The sequence below is a fragment of the Pipistrellus kuhlii genome, unplaced genomic scaffold (genome assembly GCF_014108245.1).
Source record: "Pipistrellus kuhlii isolate mPipKuh1 unplaced genomic scaffold, mPipKuh1.p scaffold_m20_p_91, whole genome shotgun sequence".
In the NCBI taxonomy this organism is placed as follows: Eukaryota; Metazoa; Chordata; class Mammalia; order Chiroptera; family Vespertilionidae; genus Pipistrellus; species Pipistrellus kuhlii.
Window position 1 is genome coordinate 687,763 of NW_023425597.1, and position 19,373 is coordinate 707,135.

General features: G+C 71.4%; 1 protein-coding gene and 1 long non-coding RNA gene across 3 annotated transcripts in view; one reads left to right on the forward strand and one right to left on the reverse strand.

Annotated features, from left to right (window-relative positions):
• KCNQ1 (potassium voltage-gated channel subfamily Q member 1) overlaps window positions 1-19,373 on the forward strand; it is a 190,498-nt gene that overhangs the window by 159,653 nt on the left and 11,472 nt on the right. For both annotated transcript variants that reach the window (XM_045578218.1, XM_045578219.1), the window contains one exon: window positions 8,741-8,987. In XM_045578218.1, the coding sequence (XP_045434174.1) occupies window positions 8,741-8,962 (222 nt within the window). In that variant the 3' untranslated portion in view covers window positions 8,963-8,987. The remainder of the gene's footprint in view (window positions 1-8,740; window positions 8,988-19,373) is intronic.
• Window positions 960-8,830, reverse strand: LOC123651940. The gene is made up of 3 exons (XR_006740953.1): window positions 8,694-8,830; window positions 5,676-5,679; window positions 960-970 (listed from the first exon to the last, which is right to left on the reverse strand). It is a non-coding gene; the product is annotated as an uncharacterized LOC123651940 (long non-coding RNA).

The following is a 19,373-nucleotide window of genomic DNA, read 5'->3' on the forward strand; positions in this document are numbered from 1 at the left end:
GACATTCTTTGACCTTCCCGGTGTACCAGCGCTGCGCGTCTCTCTTTGTTCCTAATTTCCCATTTCCCCCCGAGGTCTGGGCTGTTGGCTGTGCTTCTCCTTGGGCTCCGGGCCGTGTGGAGGGCCTTCCCGTCGACGGAGGGGCCGTGCGGGCGGGCTGTGCCGTTTCTCTGGTTTTCCCACTGGGATGTCTCCACTCGGGGAGCTGCTGGCGCGGAGGGTTCCTCGTCCCTCTGCTCCGCGTGTGAGCGCCCTCCCCTCCCTCACCGCCGCCTGGCACCTCCAGCCACCACCCCCTCGCCTCTCCTCCTCCCTCCTTCCTCTCCCCAGGGGTGCTCAGGTCTGAGGCCTCCGTTCCTCCTGCAGACGCCCACCCTTCGCAGCTCTGACCTACTCTGAAGCCTCCTCAGGGTGACCTCGCCGGCAGCAGGGGCTCTCCTCCGGGGGGGGGGGGGGCCTCACTTTGCGGTGACTCCTCTCTCGGGGTGTGAGCTCCTGTGACTGGGGGGGGCGGGCAGCACGCCCCTGCTTCCGGCTGTGCCTCGGGTGCTGTGCAGAGCGAGTGTGGGGCTGAGGACTCACGGGCGAGTCTGGGGAGCACGGTGCCCCCGGGCCTCCAGGCCAACCCCAGCCGAGGCGCTCACGCGGTCCGGGGAGGGGGCCCTGTGCTTTGAATTGTTGCTCAGACGGCAGGCGTCGGCCCAGGCTGAGGGGCTCAGGGGATGGAGGCCACTGGGCCTGAGCTCGAGCAAAGGAGAGTCCCCGGGAAGCCGAGGAGACGCCAGGCCGAGCCCTGGGAGGACAGGCCCCCCGGCCCCGGCGTCCATGGCCCCTGGCGTCCTTGTTCCCTGCCCCTGTCATCCAGGGCAGTTCTCGGCCACCTGCCCTGGCCTCCCTCGCCCCCCGGACGACACCTCCCGGGCCCGCGGCGTCTCCTCAGGAGGCGCGTCCCTCGGAGCCGTGCCCAGCCCTGGACCGGCCTGGAGCACCCATCCCTGAGCACCCATCCCTGAGCAGCCCCAGCTGGGCCTCGTGCACCGGGATGGAGATGGAGACAGGCATGGAGACAGGATCGGGTCGGGATGGAGACAGGCATGGCCGGGGTGCCCCAGGACCTCACTGGGCCTGGAGGAGGGTCAGAGGCGGGAAGGGCCTCCATGGGGGCGAGGTGCAGAGGGACAGGGCGCTGGCGGGGCAGCCGTGAGCCAGGCCGGCAGCAGCTCCGACGCTGGCAGAGGCGGGAGGCAGAGCCGTCCTGTGCCTCCAGAGATCCTGGTGTCGGCGAGAGACCCTGAGCCCGGGGCCACGCATGGTCCGGAGTGTGGGGGGCCTACCCACGGCAGCAGGATGGGGGCGCCAGCCCAGGCGTGGTGCCGCCAGGGTACGCCGTGGGCAAGGCGGCAAGCCCTGCCCCTGGGCTGCCCCCGGGAGGGGGACAGTAGTCAGCCCCGGCTGGCGGCCGGAAGGGGCGCCACGGGCACGTAGCAGGGCTGTGACCCCGGCTGGGAAGTCGGCAGAGACATCCTCAGGAAGCAGCTGCGGCCCCGCAGGCAGCGAGTGGAGCCGGCGGGAGAGGCACGGTGCTCCCGAGGGTGGCACGGAGCAGGCCTGGCTGGTGCGGCCGAGGAAGCGGGGGCTGAGCCGGGGCTGGGGCGAGGGCAGGGAGAGGGAGAGGAAGAGGGTCGGGCAGACAGGGCTGGGCGTGGGGCGCGCAGTGAGGGCAGGGGCTCCAGGGCGTTGGCCACCGAGCCCCGAAAGCGTGCGGAGAAGGAGGCTCGCAGAGGGGGTGCTGGGAGGCCGCGCGGACGTGGTGCTGGCGCTGGAGCCAGGCTCAGGGTGGGCGCCCGCCCCTCCTCTGGCTCAGGGAGGGGCCGTCCGGCCAGCACGCGGTGCGGTGAGGCCCGTCGGAGCCCAGAAGCCGCCCCTGGAACTGCATATGCCGCCGAGTGAAAAAACTCAGAAGAAATTGAAGTAAATCTCCCGGAAAGTGGCCTAGAGACAGAGCAATGGAAACTGGGGAGACCAGCCAAGAGGCGGGAGCGGCGTCCAAGGAGCTCCCTGTCCAAGGGCCGTTCCGGGCGGGACGAGCGAGGGGAGGCGCCAGCCACCACGTCCGCACGTCCTGCAGCACCCGCCGGCGAGGGCCCCGCGCGGCTGCTCGGAGGGATCGCTCTGCCGGCGGCGCCAGGGCGCGGGCCCCGCGGCTCAGACACGCCGGCTCGCCGTGCTGCTCGGTCAGGGAGCACCGGGCCCAGCCGCCCGGGGAGGGCGCACCCAGGAGGCCCGTCTCCCCAGACATGGGAGCGGCTCCGAGGGAGACCTGGGAGGGGCTGAGCCAGCGGGGTCACCGCACAGGGGCGGGGAGCAGGCTGAGGACCAGGCCCGGGCTCGGGGCCTGTTTTGTGGACTGAGGAGGGGAAGGTCCGTGGCCGGAGCCCGGGCCTGAGGGAGGGCAGGAGGGGCACAGCCACGTGGGAGGTGACAAACCAAGCAATCCCGCCAGCAGGTCCGGGGCCATCGGGCCCTGCCTAGTAGCTGCCCCTCCCCACCCTCCTTTCCGCCCCCACCCCTGCCCCCGTGGGACGGCACAGCCGAGGCCACAGTGGCCTTTTCCCGGTTAAGCTGCCAGAGCACCCATTCTCCCCTGACACTCACCAGCAGGTCACACTCCCACACACACACACACACTCATACTCACACACACACACACTCATACTCACACACACACACTCACACACACACACACTCTCACTCTCTCACTCCCACTCACACACACACACACACACTCATACTCACACTCACACACACACTCACACACACACACTCACACACACACACACTCTCACTCTCACACTCCCACTCACACACGCACACACACACTCATACTCACACACACACACACACACACACTCTCACTCTCACACTCACACTCACACTCACACACACATACACACACACACACACACTCATACTCACACACACACACACACACTCTCACTCTCACACTCACACTCACACACACACACACACACACTCATACTCACACACACACACACACACTCATACTCACACACACACACTCACACACACACACACTCTCACTCTCACACTCCCACTCACACACACATACACACACACACACACACTCACACACACACACACACTCTCATACACACACATTCACACACACATTCACACACACTCTCACTCTCACACTCACATTCACAGTCACACACACACACACAACCACTGGCAAGTTCACACTCTCACACTCACATTCACACTCACACTCTCATACTCATACATACACACATACACACACTCTCACTCACACACTCACATTTACACACACACTTTCACACACTCACTCACACTCACATTTACACACTCACACACACTCACACTCACTCTCACACTCACATTCACACTCACACTCTCACACTCACACTCTCATACTCATACATACACACACTCACACACACACATTTACACACTCACACATACACACACTCTCACACTCTCACTCACTCACACTCACATAATTAATCTCCCCGCAGCGCACTGTCTGGCTGGGATGTGGGAGGACCCTGGGGACGGGAGACGGGGAGGGGGAGGGCGGGTCCTGGGAGGAGGGAGCAGGACCACGGAGGAGGCGGGTGGTGGGGCTCGGGGTGAGGGGGGGTCCCAGGAGGAGCCAGGGAGCTGTGGGCATTCTCTCAGGAGCGGGCGGAGGCTGGCGATCAGGCGTCCGCGGGGAGTGAGGTGTGAGCTCACAGGAGAGGGCGGAGCTGGCACTGATGCTGGAGCCGGGCCCGCGTGGAGGCCGGGGGCACAAGGCGATGGGCAGGAGGCTGGGGGCCGAGGCAGGACCCCCGGGGCCAGGGGCCGGGCGGGAACGGCCATGTGGGATTCTGGGCTCCGTCTGACTCAGCGCCGCCATCTCTTCCACGCGGACCCGCCCGACCTGCGCCCAGCGGGACGTGGCACACGCCTGTCACCAGGGCTCCGAGGGGCACACGGTGCTGTGAGGAGGGGCCTTCGGGGCAGGGGCAGGGTGTGCCAGGGGCCAGCTCCACCGCCCACACGGGCCTGCACGTGGGCACAGCCGGGCTCCTGGCAAAGGCTCCTCCCCAGAGCCACCGGAGGAGAAAATGCCGAAGGGCGGGGAGAGGCCGGGATGGGGTTCCCTGGATGCGGGCTGTGGCCCCAGGGCGGGTGAGGCAGGCCCTCCCAGCCCACAGGGTCTGCACCCTCTGCCCACTCTGCTCAGCTCCCTCTGGGCGATGGGTCCTGAGGGGGAGGGGACCCCGTCCACCGTGCCAGCCTCGGGTGTGCCCGCCAGGGCCCCGGGCGCCTGCCTCATGCAGTGAGGGAGAGGTCCCATCTTCAGCAGATGACCCCTGGCTGCCTGCACCACGCGGCCCAGGGGCCGGGGAGCGTGTGGCGCGGCCGGGAGGGCGAGGGCCTCTGCGGGAGCGGACGGGCGCCCAGTGGGTGAGCCCTGCATGCCCCGCGGGCTCGTCAGGAAGGACCGCCTTCAGGGTGGCCGCGAGCGGCGTGGGGCGTGTGGGGGCCGGCGAGCGGCGGACGCATTCTTTCCTCGGATGCTTCCCGCTCCCACGCTCCAGGCTGCACCCCTGGGGCCCCTCCCCCCGCCCGGCCTGCCTCTCCTGGCCGGACCCTCTCCCCGAGGCCCGCTCCCCTGTCCTGGAAGCGATTTTGTTGTCTGCGAGCATGTGCAGGGCCTGAGTTATGGCTCTCGGGGGCATGCAGCCGTTACCTAACGCCTGGCGCACGCCCACGGCCTGAGTAATTACCGGGGGCGGGGGCGCCGGCCGCAGCGGACTCTCCGAGGGCAGTGGAGCCCGGGCATGGGCAGCTTACCCTGCGGCCCGCGCCCCCGCCCCCGGGCTGCCTGGCAGGGAGCGGCCTCGCCGAGGATCGGAGCCGGCCGGGCCGGCAGCGCGCTTGGCAGCGCAGATGGAAACGGCTGTGCGGTTAGGCAGGCACGGAAACCGGAGAGCCGCGTGCCGAGCCGCCAGCCCCCCCCCCCCCCCCCCCCGCCCTGGGCCCGTCCCCCCCCCCCCCCTGCCCTGCCGGTCCCGGGAGGGGGTGCAGCCCAGCGCCCCTCCCATGGAAATGCCTCTGGCCGCAGCCCAGCCTGCCACCCCGGCCCTGGGGAGCAGAGCCGGGTGCAGGGTGGCTGGGGTCCCCCGGGCGCCCCTCCGCTCAGGGCCCAGCCCCGCCTCCACCGGGGACCAGCGGCAGGAGCACCTACTGTGCGCCTGGAGCGGCGCCAGGCCCGGCCACCAGCCCCTTCCTCAGGAAGCGCAGGCAGAGCCGGCGGAGCCGGCGGGGGTGGGGCGGGGCGGTGCTGAGCCCCAGACGGGGAAGGGCTGGCGGTGAGAGGAGCCGTGGCGGACGGGGTCCCCGAGGAGGTGACGTGGGAGCAGAGCCTGCAGGGACCGGACGGAGGAAGGGCCGCCGGCCGCCCAGAGGGCCGTGCTCCTGCCCAGCGCACAGGGCGGGGGCGAGGGGGCGAGGAGGGGTGTCCCGGCGCCGGAGACCGGGCGGGGCACAGGCTGGTTTCTCTCCGTGGACGTCTCTCCCCCCCTGCCCGCCCCGCTCAGGCCACGGCCACGGCCCCGCTCGCCGGCCTTCGGCGTCGGTGCCACGTGCCTGCCGCGAGGTCCGGCCCGCGGACGGCGTCCGGCTCCGCGATGCCCAGGCCGTGGCTCTCGGGCGAGGGCGGAGCCGTGCCGGCGGCCCGCTCCGGCGCCGAGCCCTCGCCCTCCCCTCCCCGCCCACGACATGCCGGTGGGCGCCCGGCGCCCGGAGAGCGGTCCCGGCGAGGCCCTCGGCGGGGGGCGCGGGCGGTTCGGACGAAGGGCTGGTCCCGGCTGCTGCGGAGCCGGTGCCGTCGGTGTCGCCGGGTCAAGAGGATTGTGCCCCCTCCCCGGGGCTCCGGCCGAGGGGCGCGCTCAGGGCCCAGGCGTCGGAGCGCGGCCCCCGCACCCCCGGCCTCCCTGCGTCTCACCGGCTGCAGCACAGGCCCTGCCCGTGGCCGCTCCCGTGGCCGCTCCCGTGGCCGCTCCCGTGGCCGCCACGGGAGGGGGCGAGGGCTGCACAGAGGTTAAGCTGCCCCCCTGCCGGCCCCCCCTTTCCTCCACTGACCAGAATGGAACGGCCCCCACCTCGCCGCAAGGGCCCCTGGGAAAGCGGCTCCCTCCGCGCGCCCCTTTGCTGCGGGCGGGGGGCCGGGAGGACGGGCTCCGGCAGAACCTGGGCGTGCGCGGCAGACGCTGCCATCTCCGGGGGGCGCTGCCGGTCCAGATGCTCCCGAGACACCAGCATGTGGGAGTGGTGAGGGCAGCAGCAGAGGGAGCCCCCCTTCCCCCACACGGTGGCCAGTGGACAAAGGGGCCGTGGGGGGCCGTGGGGAGACCCCGAGCGTGGTGGGCAGGAGGCGAGGCCGCCCTCCGGACATCGGGGCAGTCGGGAGAGAAGAGGGGGACGTGACCACTGCGAGGCCACGGTAACGGGAGCCCTGGGGCCGGGGGCAGAAGCTGCACAGCCCCTGGATAACACGGCAAATCCGCCCCTGTCCGCCCGCACTCCTGGCCGGGCCCACGGAGCACAGAGACGAGCGAGAAGCCAAACGGTGCTGACAGAGCTGGGAAACGGGGGCGGAAGGGCCGTGGAGACCAGGGAGGGCCGGCAAGAGGCTGGAGGAGGAGGGAGCGAGAGCCGGGGACAGGACAGCTCCCAGCCCGGACGCCGGGCAGGCCGGGGCGGAGGGAGCCAGCACACAGCAGAGAGAGGAGAGAAACCGTTCCCACCCAGACTTCCACCCAGTCCAACTCTCAGCCCCTGTCCTCCTCTGAGCAGCAGCGGCCCCCAGACACCCCGGCCTCTGACGCCGGTGCTGTCTGTCCCAGCCCCACCCACGACGGAGGTTCAGTCCCCAGAGGAGCTGAACCTGAGAGGTTCCGTACTGGGGACACCAGGAGCAGCTGTGGGTGAGGGATAAGTTTTCGTGATAAAAAACAAAGGGGACTCGGCGAACGCTTTTGGGCTAGACCGTAAGGTCCCTCCCCTCCCTTCCCTCCCCTCCCCTCTCCTCGCTCCCCAGAAGGCCCTCGGGGGCCCGGCCACCCCCGTGTCCAGGGAGAAAGAGCGTGAGAGCCACAGGGCGGCCACCAGAGCCTTCGCGGGGGGAGGCAGCCTCCGGGCTCTGCGAGGGGAGCATTCCATACCCAGCCCCGCGCTCCGTCCTGCGCCGTGGAAGCTTGGCCTCCACACGCTGCCCTTTGGAAGCTCGAGGGACACCAGGAAGAGCCTCCAGGAGGAGAAGGCAGCTGGCAGGCGCTGGTACTCTCGGCAGGAGGGAGAGGAGTCTGTGATGCTGGACGAGCGTCTGAGAATGAGCTCCCGACAGGTGCATCGAAAGCTCAGCAAAGTCCTGGCCGGTGCGGCTCAGTGGATAGAGCATCGGCCTGCAGACAGAAGGGTCCCGGGTTCGATTCCGGTCAAGGGCACGGACCTTGGTTGCGGGCACATCCCCAGTGGGGGGCGTGCAGGAGGCAGCTGACCGATGTTTCTAGCTCTCAATCCCTCTCCTTTTCTCTCTGTAAAAAGTCAATAATATAAATGTATATTATACATAAAGGCTCAGCAAAACCTAAAGGCGATACATAACCCGGGAAACGAAGGGTTGTCCTCGAAGACCACGTGCCGCCTCGGGAAACAGTTCCTTAGCGATGGGCAGCGGTGTGGTGTTTCCCTGAGTGGGAACAGGAGAGCTGGCCGGGGCCTGCACGGCCACGGCTCAGGCCACACACGGCAGTGGGATCGGCCGCTGAGGAGACAGGGACAAGGCCCCAGGCCGTGGGGGCACGCCTTGGGGTGGAGCTGGGAGGCGCCACAGGGCTTGCCCCACCCTGTGTCCCCCACACCTGCCCCCCAGTGGCCCTGGCCTGTGCCTCTCCAGCCACGCCCAGCAGCCCCACTCCTGCCTGCACCCCACCACGGCCGTCCCCTCCCCCAAAAGCACCCTGCAAACTCTCCACACCCACGTGTACATTTGGGGCCTCAGTACATGTCCAAGTGCCGTCAAGTGAAAATTTACGAAACCACAGCTCCGTCTGCAAAGCGTTCGGCACGTTAATTGATGCCAAACCGGTCGGTGCTCGGAGCCGGGCCTGCGCGGTTAGGCGGCTGTGGGGCCAGGGAGCCCCGGTGTGCCCCTAAGCCGGCCCCGCACACACACTCAGGCCTCCAGGGCAGGAGCAGGCCCTGGGCTGAGGGGGCCGCCCAGGGGTCTCCCCCACGCCTCTCCCCCCCCCTTCCTGAGCCCATCACTGTCTTCCCAGCATGGGTCCAGGGTGGGGCTGTGGGGTTGGGTGGGCAAGGCCTTCTCCTGGGGTGGGCGTGGTATAGACCTCAGTTCAGGCCTCCAAACAGTTCTGCCGAGAACGGGGTACGCGGCAGCACTTGGGGGGCTGAGGGCATGGCCCCTGTCTGTCTGGGGGAATCGAAGACGCGGCCCTCTGGCCTGGGGACCGGACCCTGGAGGTGTGGCCATCCCCCGGGGCCCGGCGGTCTCCCCCGGTGCCACCACGGAGGCAGAGCCCACGCCAGCCGCCAGGCGTGCGGAGGGAGGGGCCAGGGCGCTGGGCCAGGTGCCGGTTCACACACACACGCGGCCGGCACGCACAGCTGACCTCCTCTCTCCCCGCAGATGACGCAGCTAGACCAGCGGCTGGTGCTCATCACGGACCTGCTCCACCAGCTCCTCGCCCTGCACCAGGGCGGCCCCCCGGGCGGCCAGCCCCCCGGCGGCGGGGCCCCCCTGCAGCCCTGCCGGGGCCCCATCGACGCCCAGCTCTTCCTGCCCAGCAACGCCCTGCCCACCTACGAGCAGCTGACCGTGCCCCGCAGGGGCCCTGAGGAGGGGTCCTGAGGCCCCAGCCCGCCCCGCCTCCCACGTGGGCCACCTCCTGGGAGGCCCTGGCACCGTGGGCCACGCTGCCGCCCGGCGGAGGCCCCGCTTCCTGCCGGCGGGAACTAGCCTTGGCTGGGACGGTGACCCTCCACTCGGGGACCGTGGCCCACGTGGCTTTTGTGGTGGTTGGGACCCAGTGGCCGGGGTCAGGCGGCCCTCGGGGCAAGGATGCTGGCATCACTTGCTCCCAGGTATGGCAGGCGGCAGGCGGCAGGCCCAGGGCACTTCCCAGGGGGAGGCCAAGGTCAGCCTAGACGGGCCCTGGCAGCCGGGGGCAGGTAGGAGACAGGCAGGGCAGGGCAGGCGGGCCCAGCTCCTGCCAATCAAAGGATGCCCATGCCCCGCTCAGAGGACTCCTCCGTCTCCCCTGGGCCTGGGCCCTGGGCCTCGGTCTCCGAGCTGCTGACTCGACGGGCCGAGGACTGTGAGGGGCCGGCCCTGTCCCCGTCCCCAGCGCTTCACTGGGCAGGAAGCCTGGCGGAACGGGGTGGCCGCCCGATCCGGAGAGAAGAGGGGCCGGCTCCTGGGGCCTCCCGGCCCCGAAATCAGAGTAATTGTGGTGATTGAGTCTGTGTTAATGAGCCTCACGGTGTGATTTGATTCTCTCTGCCGGCTTCTCCTAATAAACGTGGCGGCACCAGGTGATCTCACTTTGCTCCGGCCTCGTTCCTGGGGGGCTCTGCCCTGGGAGCTGCCCCCCAGAGCCCTCCCCCTGCTGTCCACACCGCCAGGCACACCGTGAGGCCGGACCTTCCTGGAGCTGCCCCGCCCCTGGCCGCGCTGCCCACAGCACTGAGGGAGGGAGGACGGTGGCCAGCGGGCCCAGGCCCAGCCGCACTCTTGCTGGAAGGTTCTTCCCGCCCCTCCAGTGGGGCCGTGGTCCCAGCCTCCGACAGCCCTGTGACCGCCTCCGCTGCCTCCGGGGCGGGGGCCGAGGGGCCGAGCCAGGGACCTGTCTTCTAGGCCCGTGGCCGCACTGCCAGGGCCATGGGCTGGGCGTAGCCGGGAGGGACCCTGTGTGCCCTGCTCCTCCCGCTGCCCCTGAGCACCTGGCCCCTCCCCCTGTGGCATCTGGGCCCTCCCCCTGTGGGCATCTGGGCACCTCCCACTGCGGGCATCTGGCCCCTCCCACTGTGGGCATCTGGGCCCTCCCCCTGTGGCATCTGGGCCCTCCCCCTGTGGGCATCTGGGCCCTCCCCCTATGGGCATCTGGCCCCTCCCCCTGTGGGCATCTGGGCCCTCCCCCTGTGGGCATCTGGCCCCTCCCACTGTGGGCATCTGGGCCCTCCCCCTGTGGCATCTGGGCCCTCCCCCTGTGGCATCTGGGCCCTCCCCCTGTGGGCATCTGGGCCCTCCCACTGTGGGCATCTGGGCCCTCCCCCTGTGGGCATCTGGGCCCTCCCACTGTGGGCATCTGGGCCCTCCCCCTATGGGCATCTGGCCCCTCCCCCTGTGGGCATCTGGGCCCTCCCCCTGTGGGCATCTGGGCCCTCCCCCTGTGGGCATCTGGGCCCTCCCCCTGTGGGCATCTGGCCCGGCCTGGCACCCACCGTGGGACTGAGGCAGGCGGTGCGGGGCAGGGGCCCGCTGGGGGAGGGGCGGACACAATTGCTGGAAGGCAGGCTCGCGTTTCCGTGTTGGTAAACATTTGCGGAAACCCCAGGAAGCGGCCGGCTGGGAGCAGGGCCCTCGGAGCCCGGGCCAGGTGGACGGCAGCCCCGGACCCGCCGCCTCGGGCCCCGGCCGCCCCCGCCCGGCCCGTCTGCCCACCGAGGGCCGTGCTCCCGGCCGGCCTCCGGGTGTGAAAGCATCCACCTGAAATAAAGCCCAACGACGGAGTCAGCTCGTTAACGCCCGGGAGCGGGCGCCTGAGCACAGATGGCCCCGGCGCCCGCCTCGCCCGCATTCCTTCACCCGGCCGGCCGCTGACTTCGGCGGGGACAGCCCGTGGCCGTCTGGGGTGTGACACGGCCTGTGCTGCACAATGGCCCGCGGACCTCTCCGGAGAGGCCGTCGCCCGGACAACCGTGGCGTGTGGGCCCGCCGCCAGGGCCCTGCCCGCCCTCTGTGGCTCCGCGGCCGCCGGCTGCTCACGCGCAGCGTCCACAGCGCTGGTCCGCGCGCCCGGCCTTTGTCTCCAAATTGGGCTCTCGGCGAGCGCGTCCGGGCACCCTCCGCCTCTGCACATCCCGCCACGTGTGCCCTCCCGGCCGGCGGGCAGGTGGCACCACGGGCACCGGCGTGGCCAGGACAGGAGGGAAGCCCTGTGCGTGAGGGGGCAGGACCAGTGCCCCCGGGGGGGGAGGGCTGGGGCAGGAGGGTGTGAACTCAGCGCCTGGGCACCCAGGGGGCCTCAGAGGCGTCCGGGCGCCACTGTTCCCTGCACCCGCCTGGCCTGCCGACCCTCCGCGTGGCCTCCCATCCCCTCTGAGCCCTGGGGCTGCCCGCGCCCAGCGCCCAGCCAGGCCGGCCCACAGCATCTCCTGTGCCGTCAGGCCGGAGCTGCCAGCGCCGAGTCACACACGGTCCCGTGGGCCGTCCCGGCCGGACCCTTCCTGGCTCCCCACACCACCTCCCGGCCCGCTGCACCTGGAGCCCACGGCACCTCTCAGCCCAGCGGTACCGGGAGCCAGCGCACCAGGCATCCGCCCAGCTGGGCGGCGGGACCGAGCGCCACTCCCTCTGAGCCTGGACCAGACGCCCGCCCTTCCACCCCCATCCTTCCAGCCCCCCTCCCCGGCCCTTCCAGCACCCCCAACTCCCTGCCAGGCCCCCCCGCCCTGCCAGCCCCCCAACTCCCTGCCAGGCCCCCCCGCCCTGCCAGGCCCCCCCGCCCTGCCAGCCCCCCCATCCTTCTAGCCTCCCTCCCCGGCCCTTCCAGCAACCCCCAACTCCCTGCCAGGCCCCCCACCCTGCCAGGCCCCCCCGCCCTGCCAGGCCCCCCCGCCCTGCCAGCCCCCCCATCCTTCCAGCCCCCCTCCCCGGCCCTTCCAGCACCCCCCAACTCCCTGCCAGGCCCCCCCGCCCCGCCAGCCCCCCCGCCCTGCCAGGCCCCCCGCCGCCCTGCCAGCCCCCCCGCCCCGCCAGCCCCCCCGCCCCGCCAGACCCCCCGCCCTGCCAGGCCCCTGGGCAGTGCAGCCTCGGCAACAGCCCGCCCGCCTGGCGACAAGCGAGCCCTCCAGCAGGCGACCTCCGACCTCGCTGGCCAGCTGCCGCTGCTTCACCTGCTGGGGCGGGGCTGCGGCTCCCGGCCAGGCCCGGGCAGAGGCCGAGACGGGCCCACAGCGGCCCGGCCACCTGCCCCTCCAGGCCAAGGCCCTGAGCCCAGGCCCCTCCGAGACCCCAGGCCCGGCCGTGGGGGGGTCTCTCTGAGCCTAGATTCCCTCGTCGGGACTCCAGGCCTGATTCTGCCAGACCCTCCCCCAGCACCACTGAGTCCGGCTCTGCCGGCGGGCAGCACGGCGCCTCCCCCGCTGCGCCAGCCCCTCCCCTCCCCACCCCGCCGCCAGGAGCCGGGGAGCCGGGCCAGGGCAGACCCGGGGAGCAGAGGGCCGGCCCCTGAGCCGCCCGCCCTCCGAGGCCCCGGAAGGTGGCCTTGCTTCCTGGGGACCCGGGTTCGGGGAGGGGGTGTTGGGACCGAGTTGAACTCTTGTCTGTCGCCGGCTGGCGCGGCTCAGGGGTTGAGCATCGACCTGTGAACCAGGAGGTCAGTGTTCGATTCCCGTCAGGGCCCAGGCCCAGGGGTGGGCTCGATCCCCAGCTGATCCATGATGCTCTCATCACTCATGTTTCTCTCTCTCTCCCTCTCCTTCCTCTCTGACATCAATAAAAACGCATTTAAAAAAAAAGAAATCTTGTCTCTTGGAGGCCACAGCGACTCCTGGCCGCCAGGCCTGCCCTCCGGCACCCGCCCCGCCAACCCGCTCTGACGTCTCCCCGCGTCCCGCCCGGCGGCCGGCCTTTCCGAGCAGCATCCCCGCGGCAGCTGGGGAGGGCACGGGGAGGGAGCACGGGGAGGGAGCACGGGGAGGGGACGGGGAGGGAGCACGGGAAGGGAGCACGGGGAGGGAGCACGGGGAGGGGGCACGGGGAGGGAGCACGGGGAGGGGACGGGGAGGGAGCACGGGGAGGGAGCACGGGGAGGGGACGGGGAGGGGACGGGGAGGGGGCACGGGGAGGGGCAACGGGGAGGGGCACGGGGAGGGAGCACGGGGAGGGCACGGGGAGGGCACGGGGCGGGGCACGGGGAGGGCACAGGGAGGGAACACGGGGAGGGAGCACGGGGGAGGGGCAACGGGGAGGGCAACGGGGAGGGCGCACGGGGAGGGAGCAGGGGGAGGGAGCACGGGGAGGGGGCACGGGGAGGGAGCACGGGGAGGGCACGGGGAGGGAGCACGGGGAGGGAGCACGGGGAGGGAGCACGGGGAGGGAGCACGGGGAGGGAGCACGGGGAGGGAACACGGGGAGGGAGCACGGGGAGGGCGCACGTGGAGGGAGCACGGGGAGGGAGCAGGGGGAGGGGACGGGGAGGGCACGGGGAGGGAGCACGGGGAGGGAGCACGGGGAGGGGACGGGGAGGGAGCAGGGGGAGGGCACGGGGAGGGGACGGGGAGGGGAACGGGGAGGGAGCACGGGGAGGGACACGGGAGGGGACGGGGAGGGACGGGGAGGGGCCGCCGGGGCTGGGGGCACCGAGTAGAGGGGAGGGCACCCTTAGAGCAGAGCGGCCTCTGGCACAGGGTAAACTGAGGCGGGCAGGCCGGGGAGCACCTGTGTGTGGGAACCTACGGGAAGGCCTTGAGGAGAAGCAGGACTTCCTGCGCAGCGGCCGGAGGAAAAGCGCCAGGAAGCCGAGGGCAGGAGGGCGGCCGGAGGCCCCTGGTGGGAAAGGCAGGCGTCTGCCCGAGGCCGGGGCCCCCACATGCCCCTCAGCCCCGCCACCACCTGCGGCTCAGGGAAACGCCACGCTCCCCCCCCCGCCCCCCACCTGTCCCTCAGGAAAATGCCACCGCCCGCCCCTGTCAACCCCCCCCCCCCGCCCTGTCCACTACCCTCCCCCCGGCCCTGTTCACCCTCCCCCGCCCCTGTCACCCTCCCCGGCCCTGTCCACCTCCCCCCCCTCCCCTCCGGCCCCTGTCACCCTCCCCCCGAGCCCCTGTCACCCCCTCCCCCCCGTGCACCGCCTGTCAACCTCACCCCTCCCCCAGTCCCCTGTCCCTCACCCCCCCCCGGCCCTGTCACCCTCGCCCCGGCCCCTGTCACCCTCCCCCGGCCCCTGTCACCCCCCCAGCCCCTGTCACCCTCCCCCGGCCCCTGTCACCCCCCCCGGCCCCTGTCACCCCTCCCCCGCCCCTGTCACACTCCCCCGGCCCCTTGTCCAACCTCCTCCCCCGGGCCCTGTCATGTCACCCTCCCCCGCAGGCCCCTGTCCCCCTCCCCCGGGCCCTGTCACCCCCTCCCCCGGCCCCTGTCACCCTCCCCCAGCCCCTGTCACCCTCCCCCGGCCCCTGTCACCCTCCCCCGGGCCCTGTCACCCCCTCCCCCGGCCCCTGTCACCCCCTCCCCCCTCCCGACTCCAGGTTTCCTAGTGCCCCAATGAGGCAGCACCCTCAGGGGAGCCTCAGTTGCCACTCACCGGGCACCTTCCTCCACACACACTCACACTCACACACACTCGTACACACTCAGTACACACATACTAATACACATATACACACACATACAATCGCACACCTACACTCATACACAAACACGTTTATACACATACACATATACACGTGTGCATATGCACATGTGCATATGTGTGCGCGCACATGTGCATATATACATATGCATATACACACTCATGTGTGTATGTACACGTGTGTGCACTGTGCATGTGTGTGTACATGCTGACATACACATGCATGTGTGCATGCATTTATGTTTGTGCATCTGTATGCGCACATGCACACATGCATGCACGTCTATGCACATGCTCACAAACATACCCACACCCACAGGATACATGCACACATACATATGCATGCACATATATGTTTACACACATGCACACACATGCGCACTTGGTGGAGGAATGGCCTCCACGGACATGGGTGTGAAGAGAGAACGGAGCCAGAAGCCGGGCCTCCGGCTCTCACGCTGGCTCAGACAGAGCCCCTCACTCCTCTCAGCCTCAGGGGTCCCCGCACCCCAACTTCGCGAGCTGTGGGTCAGGCACCGAGCGTCGGAGAAGGACCACAGGCTCCTCGTCCATCCTGTCATCGGATGAGTGACCCCACCCGCACCCCTGCCCGCCCTCCTGGCCCCCTCGTCACACACCTCCCAGCCCCTCTCCTCGCCCCCGCCCGGTCCCCTCCAGGCTGGTCCCTCCCATGCCCCCGTGCATCTGTCCTTCTGCCGCCGCCCCTGCCCGGCCACCCACCGGCCCTGCCCGGCCACCCACCGCCCCTGCCCGGCCACCCACCGGCCCTGCACCCACCGCCCCTGCCCGGCCACCCACCGGCCCTGCACCCACCGCCCCTGCCCGGCCACCGCCCCTGCCCGGCCACCCACCGGCCCTGCCCGGCCACCCACCGGCCCTGCACCCACCGCCCCTGCCCGGCCACCCACCGCCCCTGCCCAGCCACCCACCGGCCCTGCACCCACCGCCCCTGCCCGGCCACCCACCGGCCCTGCACCCACCGCCCCTGCCCGGCCGCCGCCCCTGCCTGGCCCCGCCCCTGCCCCCATGGCTGGGAGAGGGCTGGCCCTTCACACACACACCCTGCCCGCCCAGGGTCTCCCAGCCTGAGCCGGGCCCGGGGCCGTCCGGGGGGCAGTGCGCGGCCGCCCACTGGTCCTCAGGCCGGGCTGGCCCCTGTCCCAGGTGTGGTCACTGAGACCAAAGCTGCTTTCCCGGAGCTGAGCCAGGGTCGTGGCTCTGCCCCTCACCCCCTCGGAGCACGTTAGTCACCCCAAGAGCCCCCCCGAGACCCTTAAGCTCCCATTCCCCCCCCAGAGGCCCCCAGGCTCCGGGGACCCCCCAGAGGCCTCCAGGCTCCCATCCCCCCCAGAGGCCCCCAGGCTCCGGGCACCCCCCCCAGAGAAGCCCCCAGGCTCCCGGGACCCCCCAGAGGCCCCCAGGCTCCGGGCACCCCCCCAGAGAAGCCCCCAGGCTCCGGGGACCCCCCAGAGGCCCCCAGGCTCCGGGCACCCCCCCCAGAGGCCTCCAGGCTCCCATCCCCCCCAGAGGCCCCCAGGCTCCAGGGACCCCCAGAGACCAGGCTCCCATCCCCCCCCAGAGGGCCCCAGGCTCCGGGGACCCCCCAGAGGCCCCCAGGCTCCCATCCCCCCCAGAGACCAGGCTCCCATCCCCCCCAGAGGCCCCCAGGCTCCAGGGACCCCCAGAGATCAGGCTCCCATCCCCCCCAGAGACCAGGCTCCCATCCCCCCCAGAGACCAGGCTCCCATCCCCCCCAGAGAGCCTGAGGCTCCGGGCCCCCCCCCCCGGCTGGCACGGCAGGCGCTGCCCCAGCGGCCAGGTGTCCGCACCAGGTGGACAGACTGATGCACAAATGGATGAGTGACTCAGCTGGAAACGCTGCCAGGCGGACGGAGGGAGGACCACAGAGGGGCCGGGGCCGGGCGCTGCTCCGACGCCAAGCTCCCTGCCCCCACCCCACCCAGCCCCCCCTCCACCTGTGCACCCCGAGCTGCCAGGGGGCCAGGCCAGGGCCGTCAGCCACCCCCTCCTGCCACCCACCCGCCCCCGCCTCCAGGTGAGGCCGGGCCCTGACGACACACAGACCTCCGTCCAGCGGCTGCGGTTACCTGGGCCACTGGCCCGCCGCCCGCAGCCCTGCCAAGGCCTGGCACCGCGCCGGCCCCTCCCTGCCGGTGCCCAGGCCTCAGGGTGCGGGCGGTCCCTCCCGCTGCCTGCAGCCCCGACCCCGGGAAAAGCCATTGTCCCCGGCCCCCGGCTCCCGGCCCCCCCTGGCTCCCGGCTCCCCAGCTCCCGGCCCCCCCCCCCGGCTCCCGGCCCCCCAGCTCCCAGCCCCCCGGCTCCCGGCCCCCCAGCTCCCAGCCCCCCCGGCTCCCGGCCTCCCCGGCTCCCGGCCTCCCCGGCTCCCGGCTCCCGGCTCCTGGCTCCCCCCCCCCGGCTCCCAGCCCCCCCGGCTCCCGGCCCCCCCGGCTCCCTGCTCCCCCCCCCCCGGCTCCCGGCTCCCCGGCTTCGCTCTGAGGTCACCGGCCTCGGAGATCCACCTGTGGCTGCACCACTTCCAGGAAACGGAATCCGGCGGCAGATGCCAGCCGGGGGGGGGGGGGGCACAGAGGCCCATTCACCACGCTGGCACTGCCGCCGGCCTGGCGCTGCCCGCCCCTGGCCCACACCTGGGCCCAGCTAGGCTTCCCCATGCCTAGGCCCCCCACATCTGGGCCCCCCACATCTGGGCCCCCCAGTCCTGGGCACCTCCCCCCGGGCACCCCACACCCAGCAGCGGCCTCCCAGAGCCAGTGCTGCCCAGAGGCCAGGGGGGGGGGGGGACCGCCCTGGTGCCCTGCACAGGCCTGAGGCGGGGGACGGGGCTGAGACCTGGGCCCCTCCCAGCCTCAGGCGGCCAGCAGCCGCGTGGGCACAGGGGCCGGTCCACGCTGTGTCCACACGAGTCAGCCGAGCCTCATGTCCCCACCGCGGGTGAGGCCGGGGAGCGCCTGCCGGATCGCTGTCCCTCCTGGGGGAGGCGCAGAGGTGGGGCCCCTCTGGTGGGCAGAGGCTGAGGGCCCGGCGCGGAGGCCATTGCACTGCAGGCGGAGGCTCCTCCCTCCCCCCCTCCTCAGCTCCGGGGAGACCCACAGGCCAAGACCCCGCCCCACACCATGGCCCCCCACCCCCAGCCCACAGGCTCCATCCTCCGCGCTGGCCGGGACCCGACTCCCGGAAAACTAGTCGGCTGACGAATTCTCCCTGGAGTGGCACCTGCTCACCATTCAGCTCACTGTCTCTTTAAACATGTTTTTATTGATTTCAGGAGGGGAGAAGAGAGGGAGACATGGAGGAAAGAGAAACATCGGCCGGCCGCCTCCCGCTGGGGGTGGGGCCTGAGACCCGGGCAGGCAACCCGACGGGAAGTCAAACCGGCGCCCTCCCGGTTCCCGGTTCCCGACGCTCAGCCCCGAGCTCGCCCCCGCTCGGCTCCTGTTCCCGGGAAGACAGCCCAGCCGGTGTCTGTTTCTGGGGAAGCTTTAGAATTCTGGCCCTGCTAAGGGGTTCCCCGAGGGCCCCCTCGGACCCTGACCCAGCACCCACCTTCGGCCCCGGCATCTCCCAACCCCACCCCCGTACCCCGAACAGGCCCCGGCCCCGCCCCCACCCCCCGGGCAGCCAGGAGCCAGGACGTGGGGGAGGCAGGGAGGCCAGGAGGGACATCACGCAGCCGAGACGCCACCGGCCCCAGAGGCCCTGGCTGCCCCCGGCGCCCCACACTCCCCGGCCTTTGGGGGTGTCCGGAGCCACGCTGCCCCCCAGGGGGTCCCAGAGCCCTCCCCGGCCCGGGGAGCAGCCGGTCCAGAGCCCATCACGCCTTCGCCATAGACTCCCGAGTCCCTCGAGGCGGAACAGGCTCCAGTCGCTGCCCAGAGGCTGGCATTGGGGACGGGACGGGGGCCAGCATGTCCCAGGATCAACCCCCACCTCCCCACCTCCCCACCCCAGACCGCCCCCGGCCGCGTCTCAGAGCCCTGCCCGGCCCAGAGGGTCTGGCGGGAGGGGCCGTGGCCGAGGGGGAAGGACGGGGCCCCTGCCCGCCGGGAAGGATGGGGCCGGTGGGGGGGCCGGGCCTCGAGGCCGAGGGCGGCCAGGGGAGCGGCTCTCACGGCAGACCAAGCTCATTTGCAGGTCAATGCGGCGCACGCTCGCCCTGCCCCGGCCTTGCCCTTTGTGGTCCTGCGCCAGATGGCCAGGACAGGCTAATTCCGGGGCCCCCACCCCCTCGGTTAATTGGGCTCGGCGTGCTCCCTGCAGACGAGGCTGCCGCCTCGGACCTGGGCCTGTGTGGGGTGGGGGTGGGGGTGGGGGTGGGGTGGGGGTGGGGAAGGTGGGCGGGGTGGGGTGTGGGTGGGGTTGGGGAGGGCTCCGAAGCGCTTTTCTCTCTTCATTTCTCCCAAACGGGGTCTGAAGTGACTGAATGACGACAAATTGGCCGCTTTCTTCTGCAAACAGAGCTCCGAGGGGGAGGGGCGCGGGGGGAGGGGCGCGGGGGGAGGGGCACGGGCGGGGGAGGGGCGCGGGGGGAGGGGCGCGAGGGGGGGAGGGGCGCCGCACCCGGCTGGGAGGCGGCTGGGCCCTGCCCAGGCCAGGACCCCGCCCGAGGCACTGGGGCTGGCCTGG